This window comes from Acanthochromis polyacanthus, chromosome 10 (assembly GCF_021347895.1).
Source record: "Acanthochromis polyacanthus isolate Apoly-LR-REF ecotype Palm Island chromosome 10, KAUST_Apoly_ChrSc, whole genome shotgun sequence".
Lineage (NCBI taxonomy): Eukaryota > Metazoa > Chordata > Actinopteri > Pomacentridae > Acanthochromis > Acanthochromis polyacanthus.
In genome coordinates this window covers 26,266,712-26,287,832 of record NC_067122.1, presented here as the reverse complement: position 1 = coordinate 26,287,832, position 21,121 = coordinate 26,266,712, and the positions used below count along the sequence as shown (strand labels likewise).

Sequence of the window (21,121 nt, the reverse complement as noted above, 5' to 3'; positions counted from 1 at the left end):
AGGCTCCAGCCCCACTCTTCAGAGAATAAAGCTGATTATAGATAATCGATGGATGGATAAACACAGTCTGCAGTTCAGCCTGGTTCAGCTAAACAGCTCCCGAATCTCTGTCGTGTGACTGTTTGTGTGTTCTATGTAGTGCTGAGGAGTTGTTGTAGTTTTTTTCTCAATATGTTAAGTGCACACTTTTTTCAGCATGTTTTAAAAGGACAAATGTAGAATAAAGTGATTTTGATAAAATATCACTATCTTTAGCTTACATGTTTTTATTTCTACATAATTAGTTCAAAGACCATCAGAAAGTTGAAAAAGGAATGATCCATTATGTTTTAAAAGCTTCTGGCTGTGATTAATTGTGCAATTTTGGCAATTTTAAAAGAAAACATGTCTTTTAAACCTACCAGGGTTCAGAGGGTTGAGCTGAAATTACTTTTCACAACGCAGCAGAACTGCATAATGTATTTTCTCACAAAAACAGAGTAAATCTTTTTACCTTTCTGAGTATTCCAGTGAGTCTCTCAGTCTCACAGTCGATGATAATTTGGCCCTCCTTCGTCTTGTCCAAATCCTGGAACACTTTCAAGAAGGAGGCCTCTGTCATGGTCTCCACATTGACCGAGGTCACAACCCAGTTCCTCTCTGCTGCTGTATCCAGAACCTTCTGCAGCACTGACAGGCCTGGACGAGAGAAGACACGTGTTTCGGGTGTTTTAGCAGGAACTGACTCAGTCGGGCAAAGCAAACATGGGAGGTAACAGCGTGGGCGTTTACAACAAAAGTTCTGCGAAGATGATGAATGAGCAGTTGGTACTGAGAGCAATCCAAGAGTGTCTACACCTTATTAAGGCAGCATGAGGCATAAATTATGTGCAGGTTAATCTCATACTCTGAAGATGAATTAAAACGACTTGTGAATCAAACAGAAGCAGCACAGAAACCCAAACTGCTCCTGATAAGCTGATCCATCTGGATCTCCCCTGTAGCTTCGGTGATGAAGTGTAACGAGTGGGACAGTCCATTAAGAACACTGACACGTACAGGTGTGCTTTTCCAGCATGTACACAGCCGGGCAAAATAATCACCACTTTCATACTAACAAATGATCAGCCCGTGCATCATCACAGAAGGCACACTTGCAACCAGCTTTACATCCTCCAAGCACCAATTGCAGGTGGCGCTACTCAATTACGCTGTTGCCGATACGGTGCTGAGACCCTTGAGCATTATAGTGAGAAAGGTAAAGCAGCCAATGAGCTGAGGGCTCATGCTAAGTCAGGAAATAAGAGGCGATTAGGGAACACATTGATCTCGGGCTTTGATTTACAGTCTGACTCACTGTTGTACTCCTTTGCTGCTGGCAGTAGACCAATCAGATTCCTCTCAAGCTGGCAGCCACAGTTGTTCCACAGAGTAAATAAAGTAATTTCACCCACAGCATACTGGCAGCCATTACCCACATGAATTATGGCAATTACAAAACTTAGAAATGTAAACTAATACACGATGTAGCTGCATTTGCTTTTCTTTCATTAAGCTGGAAAACGCTGCTAAAACCAGCCATGGGTCCACACACCGCACGCTTTACATATCCTCCATGCTTGTTTGCTCATGTTCATACAAGCATTTTATGAGCAAACACACAACCATTTTTTATCCACAACAACAACAGCACAGACACTGTCAAAAGGCGAATGAGAAATGCAGTCACAGCATCTGAAAGATGATTGCCTGGCCTTATTAGAATGCACAACAGCTGCTCTCCAGGCAATTCATGCTGCTCATTTGACACCAGGTCGTTAAGAAATAAAAAGATGGATAGCATTTCACCTCCATATGTGACCACAATACAGTACATATGAATAAATAAGACAACTTGAAAAATGTGCGGATCTTGAATGGAAATCACAAACAGGAGGATGGATGGGACATTTGAGGGGTCGCTTTCTTTTCACTGTTGCTCATGATTGAGTGGTTGTAACTCTTGGAGGTGACAGATTTAAAAGTAGCTGTGGAACTAATGACAGGCATGGGAACTAAGGAAGAGTTTATCATGGCTATGAATGAGATCAGTGGGTCACCAGCCGCTGAATGGAGTCCAATCCTGGTGGCAGTAAAGGTTTCAGCACCAAGGACAGCTCCATGCAACATAACCAGCCTCAACAGGAAGCAGTTAGTTATTCCCATTTTAAAACCTTATTTCCTTACTTACATCCATTTTTTTGTATTTATCTGGCTGCCAGTCTGATTCTACATTACGTACAGTATGTTCCAGGACTCAGAGTATTTAGCTGGGCAACAGTCAAGACACGCTAAAATTAGTGATTGTATCTCATTAATGGTTAGTGTTGAGTATGTTCTGTACTCTAATGCAGTTCAGACAAACCTTGAGTCAGCTGTTTGGCTGAACTATTACATTTCTTATCTCTTCCTATTTTCCATTTCCTCTCTATCCCTCCTCTGCTCTATTTTCTTCTTCATTTCACTGTTTGCATTCAAATACCCTCTCCCCTTTTTTAAATGTTCCTGATGTGCCCCTATAAATCAGAGCCAGCCTTACAGGGATGCTCATAGGAGCAGCCTTGGTAAAAATGGTCCTCCAAAGGCATCCTGGAAGAGAATAATATCATAATGGAATCTGGCTGTCATAAGCATCCTTTTGGCCAGAGGCAGTACACGGAGACCTGGGCACCAGGCAAGCGAGAGTAGAGAAAATAACACTTTGGGAAACCATTTCCTGAATATTGTTTATGATAGGTTTAATGGGCTATCAAATTTGCTTTCCCATTCTTGGCTTTTGAAAATAAAAATGAGAGGCACATTTATTAGGGGATGCAGCACTGTAAGAGAGCAAGACAGATGTTAATAGAAAAAAATTGGGGGGAAACATTAAAGCTCCTGAGATGGCAGAGAAGAGATAATGCATGTGATATATTTGTTTGTCCTTGTCTACTTCAGGTAATGGATTGGAAAAAAAGAAAAGAAATATAAACACAGTTCTAATATAAATATATTAGATGAGAAATTATCTCTTCATAGACATTATCACCATGAGGAAGACCTGGTGTTAGTACGATGATAAAGTATTTACACAGACACACTTACTGTAAAAGTACACATTCAAAAAAAATACCATACTTTTTTTATACAAGTAGGCTTTTAGTTGAGAGAGGGCTTTTATGTGGATGATTTTGTGTGATTTTACGTGTGTGATTTTTATGTGTGTGATTTTATGAGAAATATGGCTCGACATTGTGGGGGCTTATTTTACTGTATTTTTATGTCTTATTTTCTTTTTCTTTTACTGTAAAGCACTTTGTGATTTTTATATCTGTGAAAAGCGCTATATAAATAAACTTTACTTACTTAACAAATTCCTCACAACTGAATATGATTTTTCTTAAAGGCTTAAAATAACCCTGTAGGAAGGGTGACCACAGTGTAGTATCCAGGCAACAGAGGACCACTGATATAGATTCCACTGGCTCGATCCCACTACTCAGCCACACAGGGGTGACCCGACACACACACACACAAAAACACAACTCAGTAGTTTGAGTAGATAATGAAAGCATCAGAGAAGACAAAAAAAATTCAGTGAGACATGTGTGACTGCTACGGCCATCATACATCAATAGGACTAGAGACCACTGTGAAATCGCCACTGTCACCGATTGACAGTCCATTTTGTAAAGTGACATAATGGCATTCATCTTTTAGAGCTGACTTGAGCTCGCTTATTTCTCTCACACAAGTCAAACACATGAGCTGATAAAATCCGCAGTAAGCCCTCATACTCCACACATTTGCATTTGCAAAGAAGCTGACATTCATACAAAGTGTGCACGCATTTGGCCACGCACACAAATTCCCCCCATCATGGTCATGCTCCAAAACGCACAACATCTGGGACAGATGGCATGGCATTATGGGAGAGGTACAGCTATTTGGCTATAGAGAAAAAGAAGAAGAAGAAGAAGAAGAAGAAGAAGAAGAAGAAGAAGAAGAAGAAGAAGAAGAAGAAGAAGAAGAGGAAAAAGCAGGCGGCTGACAGGTATGCTATTTTATCTTTGTGTCTGCCTCTGCAGGATTGTCATTAAAATGTTTAAATTGAATGTTACAGCACTTTTTCTCTCCAGCACACTTTTAACAAAAGAGCCGCAGCAACATGGGTTACTGCTGAGAACTGCTCAATGAAAAGCTTCATCTTTTTTTCCATTGTATGATTTATCTGCTAGTCACTGCGGGTCAATGTTTCTTTTTCTGTGTTCCCTGTCTGTACAAAGACGGTGGTCTAAAATAAATGTTCTGATGACTGCTCATTGCAGCACAGTGGCTGAGATTGACCCCACTGCTGTCGCCATGGCAATGTGAAGACGACAAATACTGGTTGGTTTAGCAACTGGCGCTGGCTCTGTCTTCACTACAGTGCTTTAAAATGAAAGAAATCCCATGATGGTGAAATGTTGGCATTTCAGAGATGAAGGACAGTGATTATGCTTTTAGGACATATCAAATGTTTTAGATTAAAGCATACACTTCACAGTCACATCCTTTTATAATGATGTACATACAGAACGATGAAAACTTAATTTCCCACCTGAATCAGAACTGTACATGTAGACAAACTTGGTCCATGCGTAGTGTTCGATGACTCCCACCAGAGCGTCCTGCAGCTCAGGCCTCAGCTGAATGACGAACTGGTTGGCCGTCTCGATGGGGAAGGACGGCGTGACGAAGCAGACGTGCAGCGCCCCGCAGAAGGACATGAGCATGTTGACCGTCTTCCTGTCATACAGACCAATGATGGCGTACACACCTTTGGAGAACTGGGAGCAAACTGCAAAGCACCAAACAGAAAAGAGAGGGAATATGTGAGGTTTAGGAAGTCTCTGAACTTTTCATTTGCATCGAGCGTGAAGGTGCAGGCGGATGTGGCAGATGTGAAAGCAATCCATAGTGCAGGATACAGGCGGTGTCTCCATCTGCCAGGTGCTTATTGTTACTCAGCTGTGCGTCAAGTTTATGTGTGAGAAACGCAGTGGGAATTGTAGGATTTTCGACAGCGAAACTTCCAAACTTTACAGAATTAACTGTATAACCTGCACATCTTTCAGAACACAGATTCCCTCCAGCAGAAGAGTCAAATGTACATAATTAGAGATGAAATGATTTGTCCAATAATCAATTAGCCAGCTGCTTTTCCCAGTCTTTCATTATGAGTATTCAGAAAATCGAGAAAATAAATGTCAGATGAGTCAGTAATGGAAAAAAGTCATTAGTTTAGTTGAATTAAACTGACCCTAATCAAATTAAATGTAATTTTAACAGAAACAAAATCAACTGAATTCATTGTGTATTTTGTTTTTATCGTAATCTGTCATCTAAATACACAAATGCGTTATTTGCAGTTTTAAAATGACACTTTGAAAAGAATTCCAATTAAAAACTTAACTATTACTCTGTTTATGCAAAGCTGCCCTGTTGGTCCATCTGCACAGCACTGGACTGTTTTGCCTTCTGTGGAGGAGGTGAAGGCAGATTAGGAGCAGAGAGGTTAATCAATGCATCCCTAGGGTTCCATTGACATTTTACCAGCAGTAGGAGGCTGCTTCCATCTCTCATTCGCTTTTCTCGCTCAGTCTTTCCATTTTTCCTTCTCTCATTGTCTATATGTCACTCCCTGTTATATCTTAAAATACCAAATTTATGCTCATCTCTTTTTGGAAGGTGTATCCTCTCTGTGCTCTCCTCAGAGCAGGCTATCTTCACACTCGCAGGTCTGGGCCCGGGCTATTTTCTGCCGCGGCGATGGGTGGGCCGTACTTATCTTAGTATTTACCAAACAGATTGAAGTCGCTGCCTGTCCCCGCACGAGGGCCAGCTTGCTGCTAGGGAGCTGAGGGAGAGACAGTGAGAGGATGGCCCATACCCAAAACGCCTAACCTGTCACAGACCTGCACCCTCCGGGCAGGCACGTGTGTGTGTGTGACGGAGATAGAGGGAGAGTGAGAAACTGAGAGTGGAAAAAAAAAAAGAAAAAAAAAATCTGTGGTACCACATAAAAATACATGTGCGCGCACACACATGAACACACGCGCGCATATGCAGCCTCTAGTGCTCCAAAAGCCTGGTGACTCACCCTACTTTAAAGCGAGCCCTGAAATAGACATTTTGCGCCTCACCACACTGACTCAGTAACAGAACTATCTTTCCTTCATGGTCTGCACACGCTCTCACTAGTAAATGGACACTCTCTCAGATACTGCCTTCCGCTAGCACGCATTATATGTCGCCTCCCCACCCCTTCTCCACCTCCCACCCCGCCGTTACAATTTTCTGGGGCCAATTTCGGCGGTGTCCTCCGTGTTCTGCCTGGATAAAAAGGTAATGAGAGCTTGTTTGACTTTTTGTGCAGCGTCCCATTACTCTGCCCTACAGCGGGTTACCATGTTTCACTGACTCATTTCTCATACCTACAGTACCTGTGTTTGACAGAAAGGGAAATAAAACACAGGACACGGAGCCATGTGGTCACAGACACCCCTGCTCCGAGCTGGCAACGCGACCGTGTGCTCGTCTGACTGGACACGAGTATGACACAGAACATCAGTGCGACTCAGCGGTCTCGGATCAGATTGCGGTATAGAGTGGCAGCATATTGAGAGTGTTTGCGTGCGAGCAGCTCGTTAGTGTTGCTCCACATGTGTAATGACATTGGAGGCAGGGCTGAGAGACCTGAAGTGATCTTGAAGACCCCAGCAACACCTGTCCACCCTGGCACTCCATATCTGCTCACCACAGTTACAGCTGCCATGGCGGCATGACTGAGGTTGCCCTGGCAACAGTCTGTTTCGCTGGCAGGGATTACAGTGGCTCAGAGCTGCTAAAGGACTTTTTGGAAGATGGAGTGGGAATTGTGAGTGTTTGGACATTTTGTCATAATTAGGTTTCCCCTCAAGGAATTAGCAAATTTGCAAAACTGACTTGGCATCCCAAAATCCTCAGATAATTTCTGAAATAATGGAAGATTTGCAGCACAGTTCCGCTGAAACACATTTTTATTTACACTCAAAACTAGTAAGGGATCATTTCCAAGAAGTACGTTCCATGATTGTAATGGATGACGGGGGACCATGACATGGAGGCAAAGCTGTGTTCTCATTTTAAAGCTCATTTTTTCTTTGGTTGTAAACAAATCACTACAGTTACGATATCTTTAACTGGGGCTCTGTTGTTGCAATCTTTACCTACAGTTTAAACCTCGTAATTTTAAACAGTTTCGGGGCATTTCTCCACACTGTTAGTGACTACGGGCTTATTTTTCACAGCAATATAAAGTCCTGCACCTCTATGGAAACAGCACAGCCACGGTAAGAAGTGGAGAAAGGTAAATGATGTTTTGTGTGCAGTATGACACCATTATGATTCCATAAATGATTTTAAAAAACAGAATTTCTTTGATTATTTAATTTACAAAACGAATAAAAAAATCAATCAATATGTCTGCAAATTTTTTCAAGCACTCATAGGTGTCACAACACAGGGAAACAAATGTTTGACTCTACATATACTGTAGATATGTTGCTACTTCCATTCTTAATTTGCTTCTATACGTTTCTGTCGTCTGCCAAGTGTACACAGACTTCTCAGTTATGCTCAGGAAAAATAGGTTTGCATTTTTTTTTTACTGAATTTGGTTAGACCAAATGGTTTATTTTAAGTGCATTTGTAGATTAAAGGATATTTTGATAAATTAGCAAAATTTTAAGCTTAGATCTGGTTGAACAAACGGCACATAACAGATGAATCGTTCAAACACAGTTAAACGTTGAAAATCTGATGATTCTGTTTTCACAGTGCCTAGCTCTGATAAATGGTGCCATTTTGGTAACAACGTGCCTTTTAAACCCAAGAGTCCTTGACAAAATTCTTCGACATCTGCAGACAAATGCAGGAAAATTCCCTGGAACTGCCTCCTGAATTGAACTTCTCACCCGCTGTAAACTTTTACCCTGAACGAACGAGTTGATCTGCATTTGTTGTGGTCAAAGAGTTTGGGGCCCACATGAAAAGCGAGAAGAAGCTCCAATCCTAAAGGGACGGATACAAACACAACAGGAGGAGCTGTCAGAAGCAACTCGTGCAACTCACATCTTCCCTGTTCTCTGTTTCCTGTGCCCTGCAGCTGTTCCTCTGCTTAGCATGAGACAAATATCAAACGACAGACGTGTCTGTGCCGGCTGCACAAAGAGGGCATGCTTGTGACAGTTGCTCCTGCAACTGAAGCTGTGGATGATGGGAGGGCTACTAACGGGGAGTGTTAGGCAGCGCAGCATTCCTCATACTGGGCATAAATGTTTAAGTTTGAGTCGACGAATAAATAAAACATTGCATTGAACAGCCTTTTTAAAGCATCAAAGGGCATTTTTAAGTTTGATGAATGAAAACAACCTTAATATTTGACAGAATTGGGAATCAAACAAAACATTTTATGAATGTGTGCTCAGCAAAGAACCACTTGATATCAAAGTTCATTCACAGGATTATTATATTTATTTAAATGCAGGTCAGATATTTTGGCAAAACAGAGGTGTCAAGGTGCCCTTGTGCATGGTATTTTGCCTCCTAACCTGAGGACTGCAGTGCTACAGAGCTGCTCCTCTGAGTGTGCACATGTGATTCTTTTCTCTATAGCTCTGCTTGTCGTGACATGTCAAAAAAAAAAAATCAATGCAGTTGAATTGAATTGTACCGAAAGCACTCACAAGTGTATTTTTAGGGGCTCACACAAACGGTTTTGCAAGAATCAATAAAAGAAGTCTTTTAAAGCGCGGCCCCTAATGCACATTCAATGAGACGTGTACTCACGAATTCACTGTGACTGCATGCAAACCACGCGTTCCTGTGACATTCTCTATATTACAATATCTGCCTCCACAAACACACCCACACACACAGAAGGAATACAAGTTTTCTACTATTCCGCTCCCCTGGGACCTGCATGCTATTATGCTGTGCTACATTAAGGTCAGCGGTATAGAGGGAATTTGACCGCAGCAGGAAGCCGGGTTCAGCTGGAGGGAGTACTGATTGGAGGATTCTTGTTCAGTCATCCATAAAGATCTGTTTTTTTGATAGAGCCCCACTTCCGAGGACTGACATGCCAGGTGACTCCGCCAAACAGGACACCCTATTAAGTTGCTGATCTTATCCACGGATCCATCGCGCGCAATTTTCTACTGTGTGTTATTTATTGTCAAACCAAAGAAATGTGTTTTCCAGTGCTATAAAATCATCTCTTTTTCCTCTCGGCATTGCTGGGCAAAGACTGTTAACACTGAGCTGCCAAATCCAACCCAGTTATCATCCACCTCAGCATAACCCCACTAGATTGATTCCCACAGTCGGACTCCACCTTCATACAGTGAGCCTCAATCCTACAACTGCACTCGGGTTTGTAATGTCCGTCCAATGTCACCTTTACACCCACAAGGCCACAGCTTTCACACTAATGCCAGAGGAGGTCAAATCTGCCTTCTTCAGTCAATACTGGTTAAAAAACAGGACATGGAGTGGAAAACCAAGGACACATTATTAAAGGAGCGTGACTTACATGTATTTTTAGTCTCATCCGTTGTATATTTTACATTATTTAATGAATGACTCAGTCAATTTAAAAGAAATGTTTGTCGCTGTTTACCACAGTCTGATCTGATAACTATAAAAAGATTGCCTTTTGCAACTAACTGAAGGTGCTTTGTTCTTTAGTCATGCTAGTGGCAAGGAACTGTTTTTAGTGATCATCTGATTTTGCTCATAATGCCAGCAGCAGGTCTAAATTTTCACTTATTCTGACCAAACACCAGCATATTGAATGGCTTTCCCATCAACGCTAGCCAGACGTTGTGTTTAGTGCGAACTGCTAAACATATATTACAGCTGCATAGCATTCAAAACATCTGTATTTTGTACTATATATCAAGAGAATTTAAAATGTGTAGAATACTTTAGTTGGGAAAAAAGCAACAAAAAACTTTAAGCTCTGCCTATTGAAAACTTTAATCTGCTCTGACTGGCCAGCTGGTGAAAGTGAAGTAAATTTGTTTTTCCATGTACTGTAACCCCAGATATGCAAGAAAAAGCAGAAAGGCAAAGCTCTAGAAGAACTGGTTCTAGTGAGGAAATAATGTCAGACTGCGAGGTAGCTGCTCATTCTTTGTTTGAGGTTTTGCCAAACTAGCTGCTGGGCAGACGTGTTACATACTTAAGGAAAGAACAAAAGCTTGGACTTCAAATAAGGTGCTATGGACAGGTAAGGAGCTCAGTTTTCTATGGGAAAGAATAACTCTTTTTGGTGTGTCAAGTCGACTTGAGGATATTTACATGCACAAAACACTAATAAAAAGTAAACAACCCATCATATTGGTGTAATATGGGCTCCTGAACTGAGTACAGCCTCACAGAGTATGTATGGATCTGTGAGATCTATAAAAGTTCTTTTTCATTAATTTTCAGTTGATTTGTGGACAGATAAATCCACTTCATGAACTTTAGGGAAGTGTTTCAAATCTACAATATTACAAGAAAGAGTCTTTTGTCTTTCCGACATTGTTATTCACTATACTCATTAACTTTAGAGTATCATGCTATCATAGAAGTAAAGATATAATCTGTTATTGATTTATTATATTCTACAAAGTTTCATTCTCTTTTGTCACACATATAACAACACAATCTGTATTGGTGATAAACATTCACTGTTGCACATTTGAGCTTACAGCACCAGAGACCTCTGTTACATCTTTCCAAATTTGTCAAAAAGGCATAGCAATACAAATTTATCATCGAAAACAGTGATATTTACTGTCGCAGCTGGACTTATATGAACCACAGTCAACCATTCCATCATGTACATTAGATATGAGGACAATCGTGATATCAAATTGCTGAGAAAAGACTCAACATTATAGGCTGTCTACTGCTTAAGACCATTTGATATGTTTAATACTGCAGTGATCCGAAGAGTCCGTCGCTGTTGACAAGACTGCAGATGCTGATGTAAAAATCCAAATTGTTAAATTGTCAGTTTTGTGATTTTTGTGCCAGCTATGTTGTTTTTGAATTTTGATTGTTGTGGATGGGTGAAACATTTTTTGGTGATTGTGTGCACGAGAGCCCAATGGAAGTCTCTGTCATGGTGACCTTCAGCTATAGCAAAAGGCCACCATGCCAGAGACCATTATAGTAATTAATGCTTTCTGGCCAGGGTTTATATGCAGATACTGAGTCTGTGCACAGATTAACAACATTCTTGTAGCCGTGTGGTGTACAGGGGACAGGAAATGCACAGTAAAATTTGGAGAAAACTGTCTTTCAAGTGATTCTTATGCACGGTTTGACAATTTGTCAAAGGTATATTCATTCATTCTAAAGGCAAAAATCATTTTCACATTGAAAATTTGTGATTTTCACAAGAAAAATATGCAAAGATAAACATAGTCATTCATAAAACATTTGACAAAGCATAGGATTAACAGTAGATTCTTGTAATTTAAAACATTAGCAGTTGTGCGACTGTATTTTGACATCTATATAATACAACCCAACTAAAAACAATGCTACATTATCACTCCTATTATTTGTAGTGTGTTTATATGTAGTTTCATTGTGTATAAAACATCCTGCATCCAACAAAAAATTGAAACTACACTACATTTGCTCGAAACCGTGCTTTTCATATGGTAAATATAGTATTTCTATGAGATGCACTTTCTCTTACATTGTACAATAAGACTAATAACCCCAAGAAATGCTATTGTATGCTTTCTGTGTTTAGTGTCAGGCGTCCTTTTGGAAGGAGAGCGGGATGACAGGAGCACAGATTGCTGTCACATCAAGCGGTAATATACACCATCTCCACAAGGGTGAAGGGTCACTCAATCAACCACAGAGCACTTTGAAAGGAAATAAACACATCTGACACCAGACACTGGAAGATGCACACAGTTATCCTCCACCCAGCCACCCATGGCTAATAACTGCCAGATAATGCGTGTAATAAAAACAGAGAGCATGTTGTGGTCCCTCTGGTCCCATCCATCTTCCAGAGAGCTAATCAGCTGTGTTAATGAAAGGCCGAATAAAAGAAGTCAATAACCGATTTACTCACACGCATGCCGTGTACAGGCGCTGACGAGTAGCTTTCCCCCCAAGGGTGCACATACACCCACTCTGACACCCATCTGAATGAAAAAAAAAAAAAAAAAAGCCTCGCTGGTTTCGACAAGCGAGTGTCTCACACAGCTTGTGCTTGTGAAGAATCCCTCAGGTGATGGGTGGGGGTGGCCCTCCAACACGGCATGACTCACACAGCGCAATCAATCTCCTTCTGTGCAGAGGACAGGGACCCAGGGGACCGAAACGCAGCTCCAGCCAGGATCTGCATGAGAGTCTCCAGACATGACTGAGCAGGAGGGTTTTACTGTGGGAGCAGGTTTCGCTGGGATCTCCTGCGAAAGACTTTCAAATCTGTTCTAGAGATTCATGCCAACCTATGCATCCAGGGATATAATGTATCAGTGTAGTGGAAAGAGCTTATTTCATGCATGCATATTCTAGCAGGATACCGAGGCAGGTTTTAGAGGTTTTTTTTTTTTTAGGAGAGGGGCCTGGTCTTGCCTCGCTGCCTTCCCATCTCTCCAGAGTACCCATATGCCCCATGGAGAGTTGTGCTCCAGAGAGGTGCGCTCGCTGTTCCCTGGTATAAACAGCTTTAGCACTTCAAGCTCAAGTGAGATTTACTGCCTGTGCAAAAGCAATAAAACAGTGTTTATGTCACTGTTGTTTCCAGTGCATGTAGCAAAAAAAAAAAAAGAGGCAAGCGGGGGACAAGAAGACAGAGGAGAAAAAGTAATAGGAGAGGCAACGATAGAATGGAGAAAAAAAAGAGGAAAACTGAAAATGAAGGCAGACATGAAGGTGCTGAACTCTTAAGCTTCACCCGCTGGGGAAAAACAGTGATCTGAGCAGCTGACCAATCAAACAGTCCTTAGATTGTAAGTCGGGGAGCACTGGATGCTCATGAGAGGCTACATTAGTTGAAAAGGAGGGGTAATGGAAGGTTAATAAGGATGATCCAAAAAAGCGAGAGAGTCTTGAAAAATGTAAGTGACGGCAGACAGAAGGTGAAAAAAACCCAGAATCATTAGTGCCTGTGAGAGGAGATGATAGGGAGAATGCTGCGAACAAAGAGAACAGATGCCAGCCTAGCAGTGGGAAACACAGCGACCACACAGTGAAATCTAGATCACTCCTATTTCCTCTAAGTAATAAAACAATGGCACCGCATCGCCTCATTAAATGGGTAATCGAGGGTGTGAGAACACTCCCCTCAGCTCCGAACATCTCTCTCTCTTCTTGTTTTGCACTCTCTAACCCTCTCATGCTAGGCCGTCATCTCTCCTCCTCACTGTTTCGCACCGTGTTTCTAATTTGGTTTGCTGTGGAGCCCTTGCCGCCTGCTGAATAAATGCTTACCTGGGCAACGGGTCAGAAACGCAGCCCAGACCAGCTCCTGTCAGGGGGTATGGAAACTCCAATTATCTCCTTAACAATCATCCCTTCGCAATTATCTCCCCATCTGGGTATCAGTGTCGACAGGTGCAGAGGGACGGTCGCGCTCACACACTTTCATTTCTCTGACAGAGCAAGTGATGGAGGTGGATATGTGGAGCAAGAACAGCCAAACACACAACTTGCATGCTAATTTGGCAGGAACCCCAGTATAAATTAACAACGGTCTTCAGCAAATTCCAGCCGAGCTACAGGGAACTGAGGACCTGAACAGAATTCATGCCACAAATCCTGCATTCATTTTCTTACAACTGACTAAAGCCACAAAAAAAGAAACTATTGTTACTGGTAATTATTTTTGTGATTATTCAGTTATTCCAAATGTCTAACAAATGTCTTGTGACCTCGAGGTGATCTCCTCCAATGCCTTGTTTTGTTCAGCCAACAGTCCAAAACCCCCAAGATGCTCTATTTAAAATAATGAAAAGCAGAAATTCACTCATTTCAGGAGCCGAACTCAGCAAACATTTGGCACTTTTGCTCGGAAAATGAATAATGGATTATTGCAATCAGTGAATTTTCTGTCACTCATGTCAGTCACTCAGCAATTCACTGCAACTAACAGATATTAGAACAAATCTGCAGTATTTGTTTTTGGAAAATGCATAGATTAAATCCTCCATCCTGGTGTTATCTACCTTTCCATCTCACTATTACTTAAATTATATGGGAGGGTAGTTGTAAAATCATTCATATTCACACAACGACCAACTTTTGCAACTCTGTGAGTTTAGGGTCCATTTTATAGCCTTTCTAAATTTCAAAAACAAAAGCAAAAGTGTAAGGAATGAAATAAAAAGGATGATACTGCTGCATAACCTGTAAATATAATACTCAATATTCTTTGTATGTTGTGATTCTTACTCTGCTGCAGGTGCTGCAGACTAGTGTTGTACGGTGGAGTTGATGCACGTTCTGCTGAACAAACTGTGTGACGACAGCTTTATATATCTATATTTTTTATGCATTGCATTGTGGCTCTAGTAATAAAGTGGGTGCGAAACACAGTGGCGAAAGTGGAGAACAGTAACACATGAGATAGTAGAGGGGGGAAGTGCTTTAGCGGCAACAGCATATCCAAAGTTGTTTGGTTGGTAAATAAGTAATAATAAGATGTTATGATACATTTTACTGTGTGCAAAGTGTAACAGCTTTATGTGCTATAGCAATGTATCTTCACACACAACTTTCACAGAGGCTAATGCTAGCTTGGTTAGGCTAATGCGATGATAATAATGGATTAGATTTATATAGCGCTTTTCTAGGCACTCAAAGCGCTTCACAATGGATCCATTATTCATTCACTCACACATGCTCACTCTGGTGGTGGTAAGCTACATTTGTAGCCACAGCTGCCCTGGGGGAGACTGACGGAAGCGTGGCTGCCAATCCGCGCCTACGGCCCCTCCGACCACCACCAACATTCACACGCATGAGCTACGTGATAATGTAGCTCATATAATAAGCTGGATCCTGTACATAACATTAGTAGGCTACCGTCAATATCTTTCATCCATTTTCTATACACCGCTTAATCCTCATTAGGGTCGCGGGGGGTGGAATCCATCCCAAATGACTTAGTGTGAAGGCAAGTTGCCGGTCTATCACAGAGCAACACATATATATTAAAAAAAAAAATCACATTCACATTGTCAATATCATTCAGTCTTTCAAAAAATAAAGTCAGTGCAGCAGATTGCTGTTCAATTAACATTGATGATTTGGTGGTTTTTCTTGTTTTGTTGTTTTTTGGTATCAAATTTGGTGTCATGAGTCAAAGGCTTTGCAACATCTGTAGCATCGATACAGATAATCACCTACAGTATCGTGACATCAATACTATGTACTGGAGAAACATTTGTGTAGTGCATCGTTAACTGAATATCATTCAATTCAATTTTTTGGGAGGTTATAGGTTGCATCACATAAAGTTCCTTCAGGATCGAGACCAATCAATTACACTGATAATATCAATTACATTGATTTTTTTTTTTTCAGGATCCACTAATTATTGGCTTTGCCATTTATTTTATCCAATATTCTGCTTTTTCTACTTTTAAAAAACACATTCCCACTAAACTCAATTAGTTGAGCAATGTGCTCTGGATCCATCATATTTGATCGGGTTACACGTCCCAAATAACAGCCTATCAACAAAGAAATACGCTGAAAAGCTCAAAATATGTGAATCAAAATATTTCAATGAACTTCAGCTTTAAAGTTTGCGTCACTCTAAACTGTGACAGCAAGATTTTCATTTTCCATCAACTGTGCATGAGCTCCAAATATCAGTTGTTGGCATCCTTGATTACTAATAATTGGTATTAGCCTTGGAAAAAGACAAAAAACAAAAACCCACCCAAAGACAACACAAAAATTGGTCAAATTCTAATTCAGTTTATGTGACATTACAATACAGCTGTTCTACTCCATGTGTTTTATTGCAGGTACAGAAGTTAATGCACCAGTTGATGTAAGGGAACAGACACTTAAGCAAAAAATCTGTGCTAGTAGACACATTTGTATTGTCTCGTTGTGCACAGTGTCCTGATGTGCACACATAATTCTACAATATGTGTGCTTATTTTTCTCTTTTGTTCTTTGTCTTGTTTGTTTCTCCAACTTTCAGCAACTGTTGCAGGTCTGGCATCAGTCATTTAGCGCGGTGAGCATCTGTGCGACCGTGCCGCCAACAACAGCAGTCTTGTCACCATAAGAGCAGTCGCACTATGTCACACTGTTTAATATGCTTGTAGGCTTTGTTCCTCATTAAAGTACACAGAAGCTCCTGAGACGTGCTGTATGACAAAAGAGGGACTCTGCTTCTGTCTTTGCTGCAAAAACATGACAGCTGCCATCACCAGGCGCTCTTCCCTCCACCCCGCCGCACAAATCCTGGTCCTCATCTCCGAACACATTGTTTTCTAATTGCCAGCCCCACACGTCTCAGCTCAGACCTCTACATCCCAGCTGCCGCTACCTCCAGAGACGACAGATTTGTTTTAAATTCTTGGTGAGCCCGTATGAATACAGAAGAGGATTTAGAGCCGGCGTAGAAAGACAGGGAAGAACAAATAGAAAGAGAGTGGACACAGCTATCAGTGATGTGTGTGTTCTTGAGCTGCGGAAGATCTGTGATGAAGACCGGTTTATTCTCCTCACTGCAGATTCCCCAAACCTCAAAGCACTGGACGGCCATTGGGGTTACTTTGATGTGGTGAGTGGTTCTTAGAAAACGGTCATATGAGGGTGAAGAGATTAAATGACATGTTGCTTATTCCCCCTTTCCCTCGCTGTTTCTCTCCTGCCCCATGTGCACATTCTGTCGTTTTGCAAAGCAGCACAAACACACAGAAACATTCTCCATCCACCCTTCTGCTCCACACTCTATCACTCTGCTGCTTGGGGAGAAGTTTTGGCTGATCTACATCGATTGCTATGGGCCATTCCCTTTCTCTGGCACTCCGGAGCAAAAAGAAAAAAAAAAAAAAAAAGAAATCCAAACCTTCTCATTCATCAAACCAGCACCTGCCAGACTCTTGCCCAAGAGAACTACCGTCAGTCTCTTTTCTTTTTTTTCCTCCCCATTTTCTTTGCTTCCCCCCCCCCCCCCCCCCCCCACCTCAACAAATAACTGTCACGTTCCAAACAGTCAGGAGGGAGCGGTGACCTGCTATTCGTGTGCCTTTTACAATAACATATCGAACGCTCGGTAATCCCACTGAACATGCATGCACTGTCAAAGTCCGTCTGACACAGTGGCCACACAATAAAATACAACACCCCAAAGCCTCACTGACACCAGCCACCGGGCCAGAAACTGCAGCTTAACCCCCACCGCACACCGCACACACACCCTCTTCCAGTTAATGCTTTCACCCCATCTGAGACACTCCGTTCTGGGGTGCTTTGTTTGCCGCTGGAGGTGGAAAAGAGAGCAGCAAAAAGGGGCGCATTGAAGGGAGCACGGAAATAAAAGGTCTCCCGGAGACAGACATTTCTGTTTTTTTTGTCACTTTCTCCAGGCAGATCCTATAGAAGGGCAAAATATTTTTGAGCATTACAGTGCTTAACAGAATCATTTCAATTCTCTTTTTTCTGCCGGGTTATTATTACATATTTATGCTTATAACTCCATGGAGTGATAGCTTTGGATGTGCTGCATTGAATAATACATTAAATGCATCTGCTCAAGCTCTGTCTCTTGTTAGCTATTGTGTCTGTGTGAAAGTGTGTGACCGCAAATTTTCACAAAGCAGTCTCACAAGCTGGCACACGGCTCTGTTTGGTAGTCAGACCACGGCACGACACACTGATGGGGAAAACTTAACCCAGGTGAATGTTGCAGTAGATGCACATGTGGATGAACGCAACACGAGGGTAACTGTTTTCTCATGCATGTTAATGACAGCTCCTGTTCATTACAATATGAGTTTTTTCCACCATTTTTTTTTTTTTGCTTTAGCGTCATTCTTAACTCATTAAGCTTCTGCTACAGTAAAGTCATTAAGGCTTTTTAAATTACCTACAGTTGTGGAAGGTTATATATAACGATGCTTCAGGGTGTGAGGTTCAGGGTCCTGCAAAAGATTGATGAATTTGAGGGGTCAACGTACGAAGACTGCTGGATTAGAAAGAATCATCTCCTGCAGAAAAGGGTTCTCAAAATAATTTGAATAAAGTGGTAGAACGATATCCTTCTTTGATCGATCTGCTCTGTCTAGCAACACAAAGAAGTAGCACTGACGGGTCACAAATAGACATTTTCCATGGTACAGGGTCACAAGCCCAAAAGGTTGGAAATTATTGATCTAAAATACTAGACTTCACAGAAAGGCTAAAGCTGAATACCTAAGTGCTCTTCAATTGCAAGTACGCAAGGTCAAATTTGGAAATTTTCATCAATTTTCTCTTTCAAATAGGCTAAGTTAAAGTGTCTTCCTTTTTATAACCTGCCTGACTGCCTCCCAGCACGTTTGTCCTTAGTCACCTCCAATGAAGACCCTGTTTGAGAGGATTTCATGTGTGACGTGGCGCATGGAATGAAATCATCCAAGCATGTCTTCTTCAAAAGCCGAGGTTTCCATCCTGATGTTTTGTGCTTTTTTTAAAAAAAAAACAGGTTTCTAGAAAGTTTTTGATTTAAAATCGTAATTGCAATTTGAAACAATGCATTTAGATGCAATGCATTTCAGAATATGCAGCGCATCTGACACTGGGTTTAAACTGTGTCAATAGCTATAAATGTTTCTCATGTGGTCATGATCCATCATATGTTTTGTATCTATTACACAGTGAATACTGAACTGAAGCAGGACCTTAAAATATCATATTGCTAATTAAATTGCACTATCAGTCAGAAAAAAATGATATTTTCCCCAAACTGTCAGCCCAAGCTATCATTACATACAGCCTTACACGACCAGACTGCAAACTACAGCATCACTGTTCTCAGTATTTCCTGATTATCTACAGCCCACCTGTGACATCTCATCCTATTGCATTGCAGGCGGCTGTATGCTCCAAGGGCAAATGTGATTGCAGCCATATCACCAATAAACACATCCAGCACAATGTAGGTATAGTTATATCTACAATGCTTATACACATTATTGACAGTGAACCTCACTGATATGAGTCCATTTCACAGCAATGCAGGAGCTGATTTACCACCAATGTTCGACCATCTCTGGACTTGACCTCTAGCTGTAGACTCTTTCTTTGACAAAGACCTACATACATCCTTTCACCTGACAGTAATTCATATCTGTCCTCCGGGCATGCCCAGAGGGGAAGTGCAGCCCACCCTGACTCCCATCTGTGCCGTATTGATCGGATGGGCAGGCCTCTGTGCAGCGCTCACTTCATTGATCATCGCTGCCTCATAGATCTTCCTGCAGTCCTCTTTAACTGACCTTCCGAGACCCGGGGAAATACTGCTGCCTACATCACGGTGACAACACAAATCGTCTTTTCCATGAACACTAATTAGTCTGAATGAAAGGTTTATTACCAGGACGGCTGAACCGTACACAAAATCAAATGTGAGGTAGTGACGCGTGAAGCTAAAACACACATCTAATTTTATGAATTCCACATCCTGAAATGTTACATTATGTTGCTAGGAGGAGTGCGCTGCAGACGGATATTTTTTAAAGCGCCGAAAATAGCCAAAGCTTAGCCTAAAACCTCACCACATGTAGGATATCAAAGGGAAAAGTAGATCGTATAGGCGTGAGCCTGCAGGGGCTTTGACATGAAGTGACGACCGTATTATAAACCAAGTCAATAGCAGATTATGGTAATGTGATCTAACTGAGGGGGAACGGTGACTAATATTCTTCAAGTACACACAGCATCCCTGGCAGTTATTTTTAACCACTGGAAACATGTAAAATGAGCCTGTCCGCTCAACACACAGGCACATATAGACAAAGCGTCATAATCCAGTGATAAATGCTAATTCCACCACGTTTTTCCACTTGGTCCTTATCTCGCCTCATTGTCTCCTCTTCCACCTTTGCCCTACTTCACCCAGCCCTCCCCCCTCCCCGTTAGCCGCCCCGGCCCCGATTCTCCAACTCTTCAGGCAGGTGCCAGCGAGTGTGTGTGAGCATGCATGTGTGTGGTGGGAGGACTTGCTTCTGAAGGAAGTGGCTAGTCATAAGAACCAGCTGATGAGTATCACCCTCATCCGGAGCTCCATTCATCGCTGTGCACAAGGGCCCATTCAGCCGGCTGCTTTTCACACTCGTGGACCCCAAGAGGCCCCGGGCACATTCCCACACTTACAGAGGTGAACTGTCACTCACTCAAGATATCCTTCACACATGCCAGAATCTGGGCATCCAGATGCAGACACACAAAGAATGGAAATCCAGGAAAAGGGTTCTTTTATTTTTACCCCATTCGATCTGACTCATTATAAACAAGCCCCGGAGCCCTTTCTATTTCCTCTGCAAACACTTCAGTATGGCCTCCACATCCAAATACTCTTTGAGAAGAAGTGACACGCAGCAGGAAGAGGCGTCATTTTCATTTCTGTCATCTCCCTTCCGCTGTGAATCTTTGTGACACGCTTGTACCGCAGCCCACCATCATACACATGGACTGCGGTGATGTGCATGACATGAGATAAGACGGATGTTTTTTTAAAGATGTCAAATTCGTGCAGGGATAAAATGAGTGCATCAAGAAAAATCAGTGGATCTTCTTTGGATGACGGTGACAGGATGTAGCTTAGCTCTTGTAAAATCTGAATCTTTATCAGTTTCAAGCAGTTTCCTGGAAACTTTTAGATCAGGATGTTTGTGTTGTTGATCTGAATGCTTGTGGGATTGTAAAATATTCATCTAGCAGGGAAAAAATCTATACTTTTAATTGCTTTTGGACGCAGGAAAAGCGGTTGGCTGAAAGGATGTCATGCTGCACATTAGTTATTTAAATTGTTCTTAAACAGTCTAGTGTGGCTGCTGCCTCTCCCCTGGCT

The 21,121-nt window shown here is 41.8% G+C and overlaps 1 protein-coding gene across 1 annotated transcript in view; it reads right to left on the bottom strand.

Annotated features, from left to right (window-relative positions):
* gria1a (glutamate receptor, ionotropic, AMPA 1a) overlaps positions 1–21,121 on the bottom strand; it is a 77,618-nt gene that overhangs the window by 53,650 nt on the left and 2,847 nt on the right. The window contains 2 exon segments of the mRNA XM_022200397.2: positions 494–678; positions 4,598–4,837. Of these exon segments, the coding sequence (XP_022056089.1) occupies positions 494–678; positions 4,598–4,837 (425 nt within the window).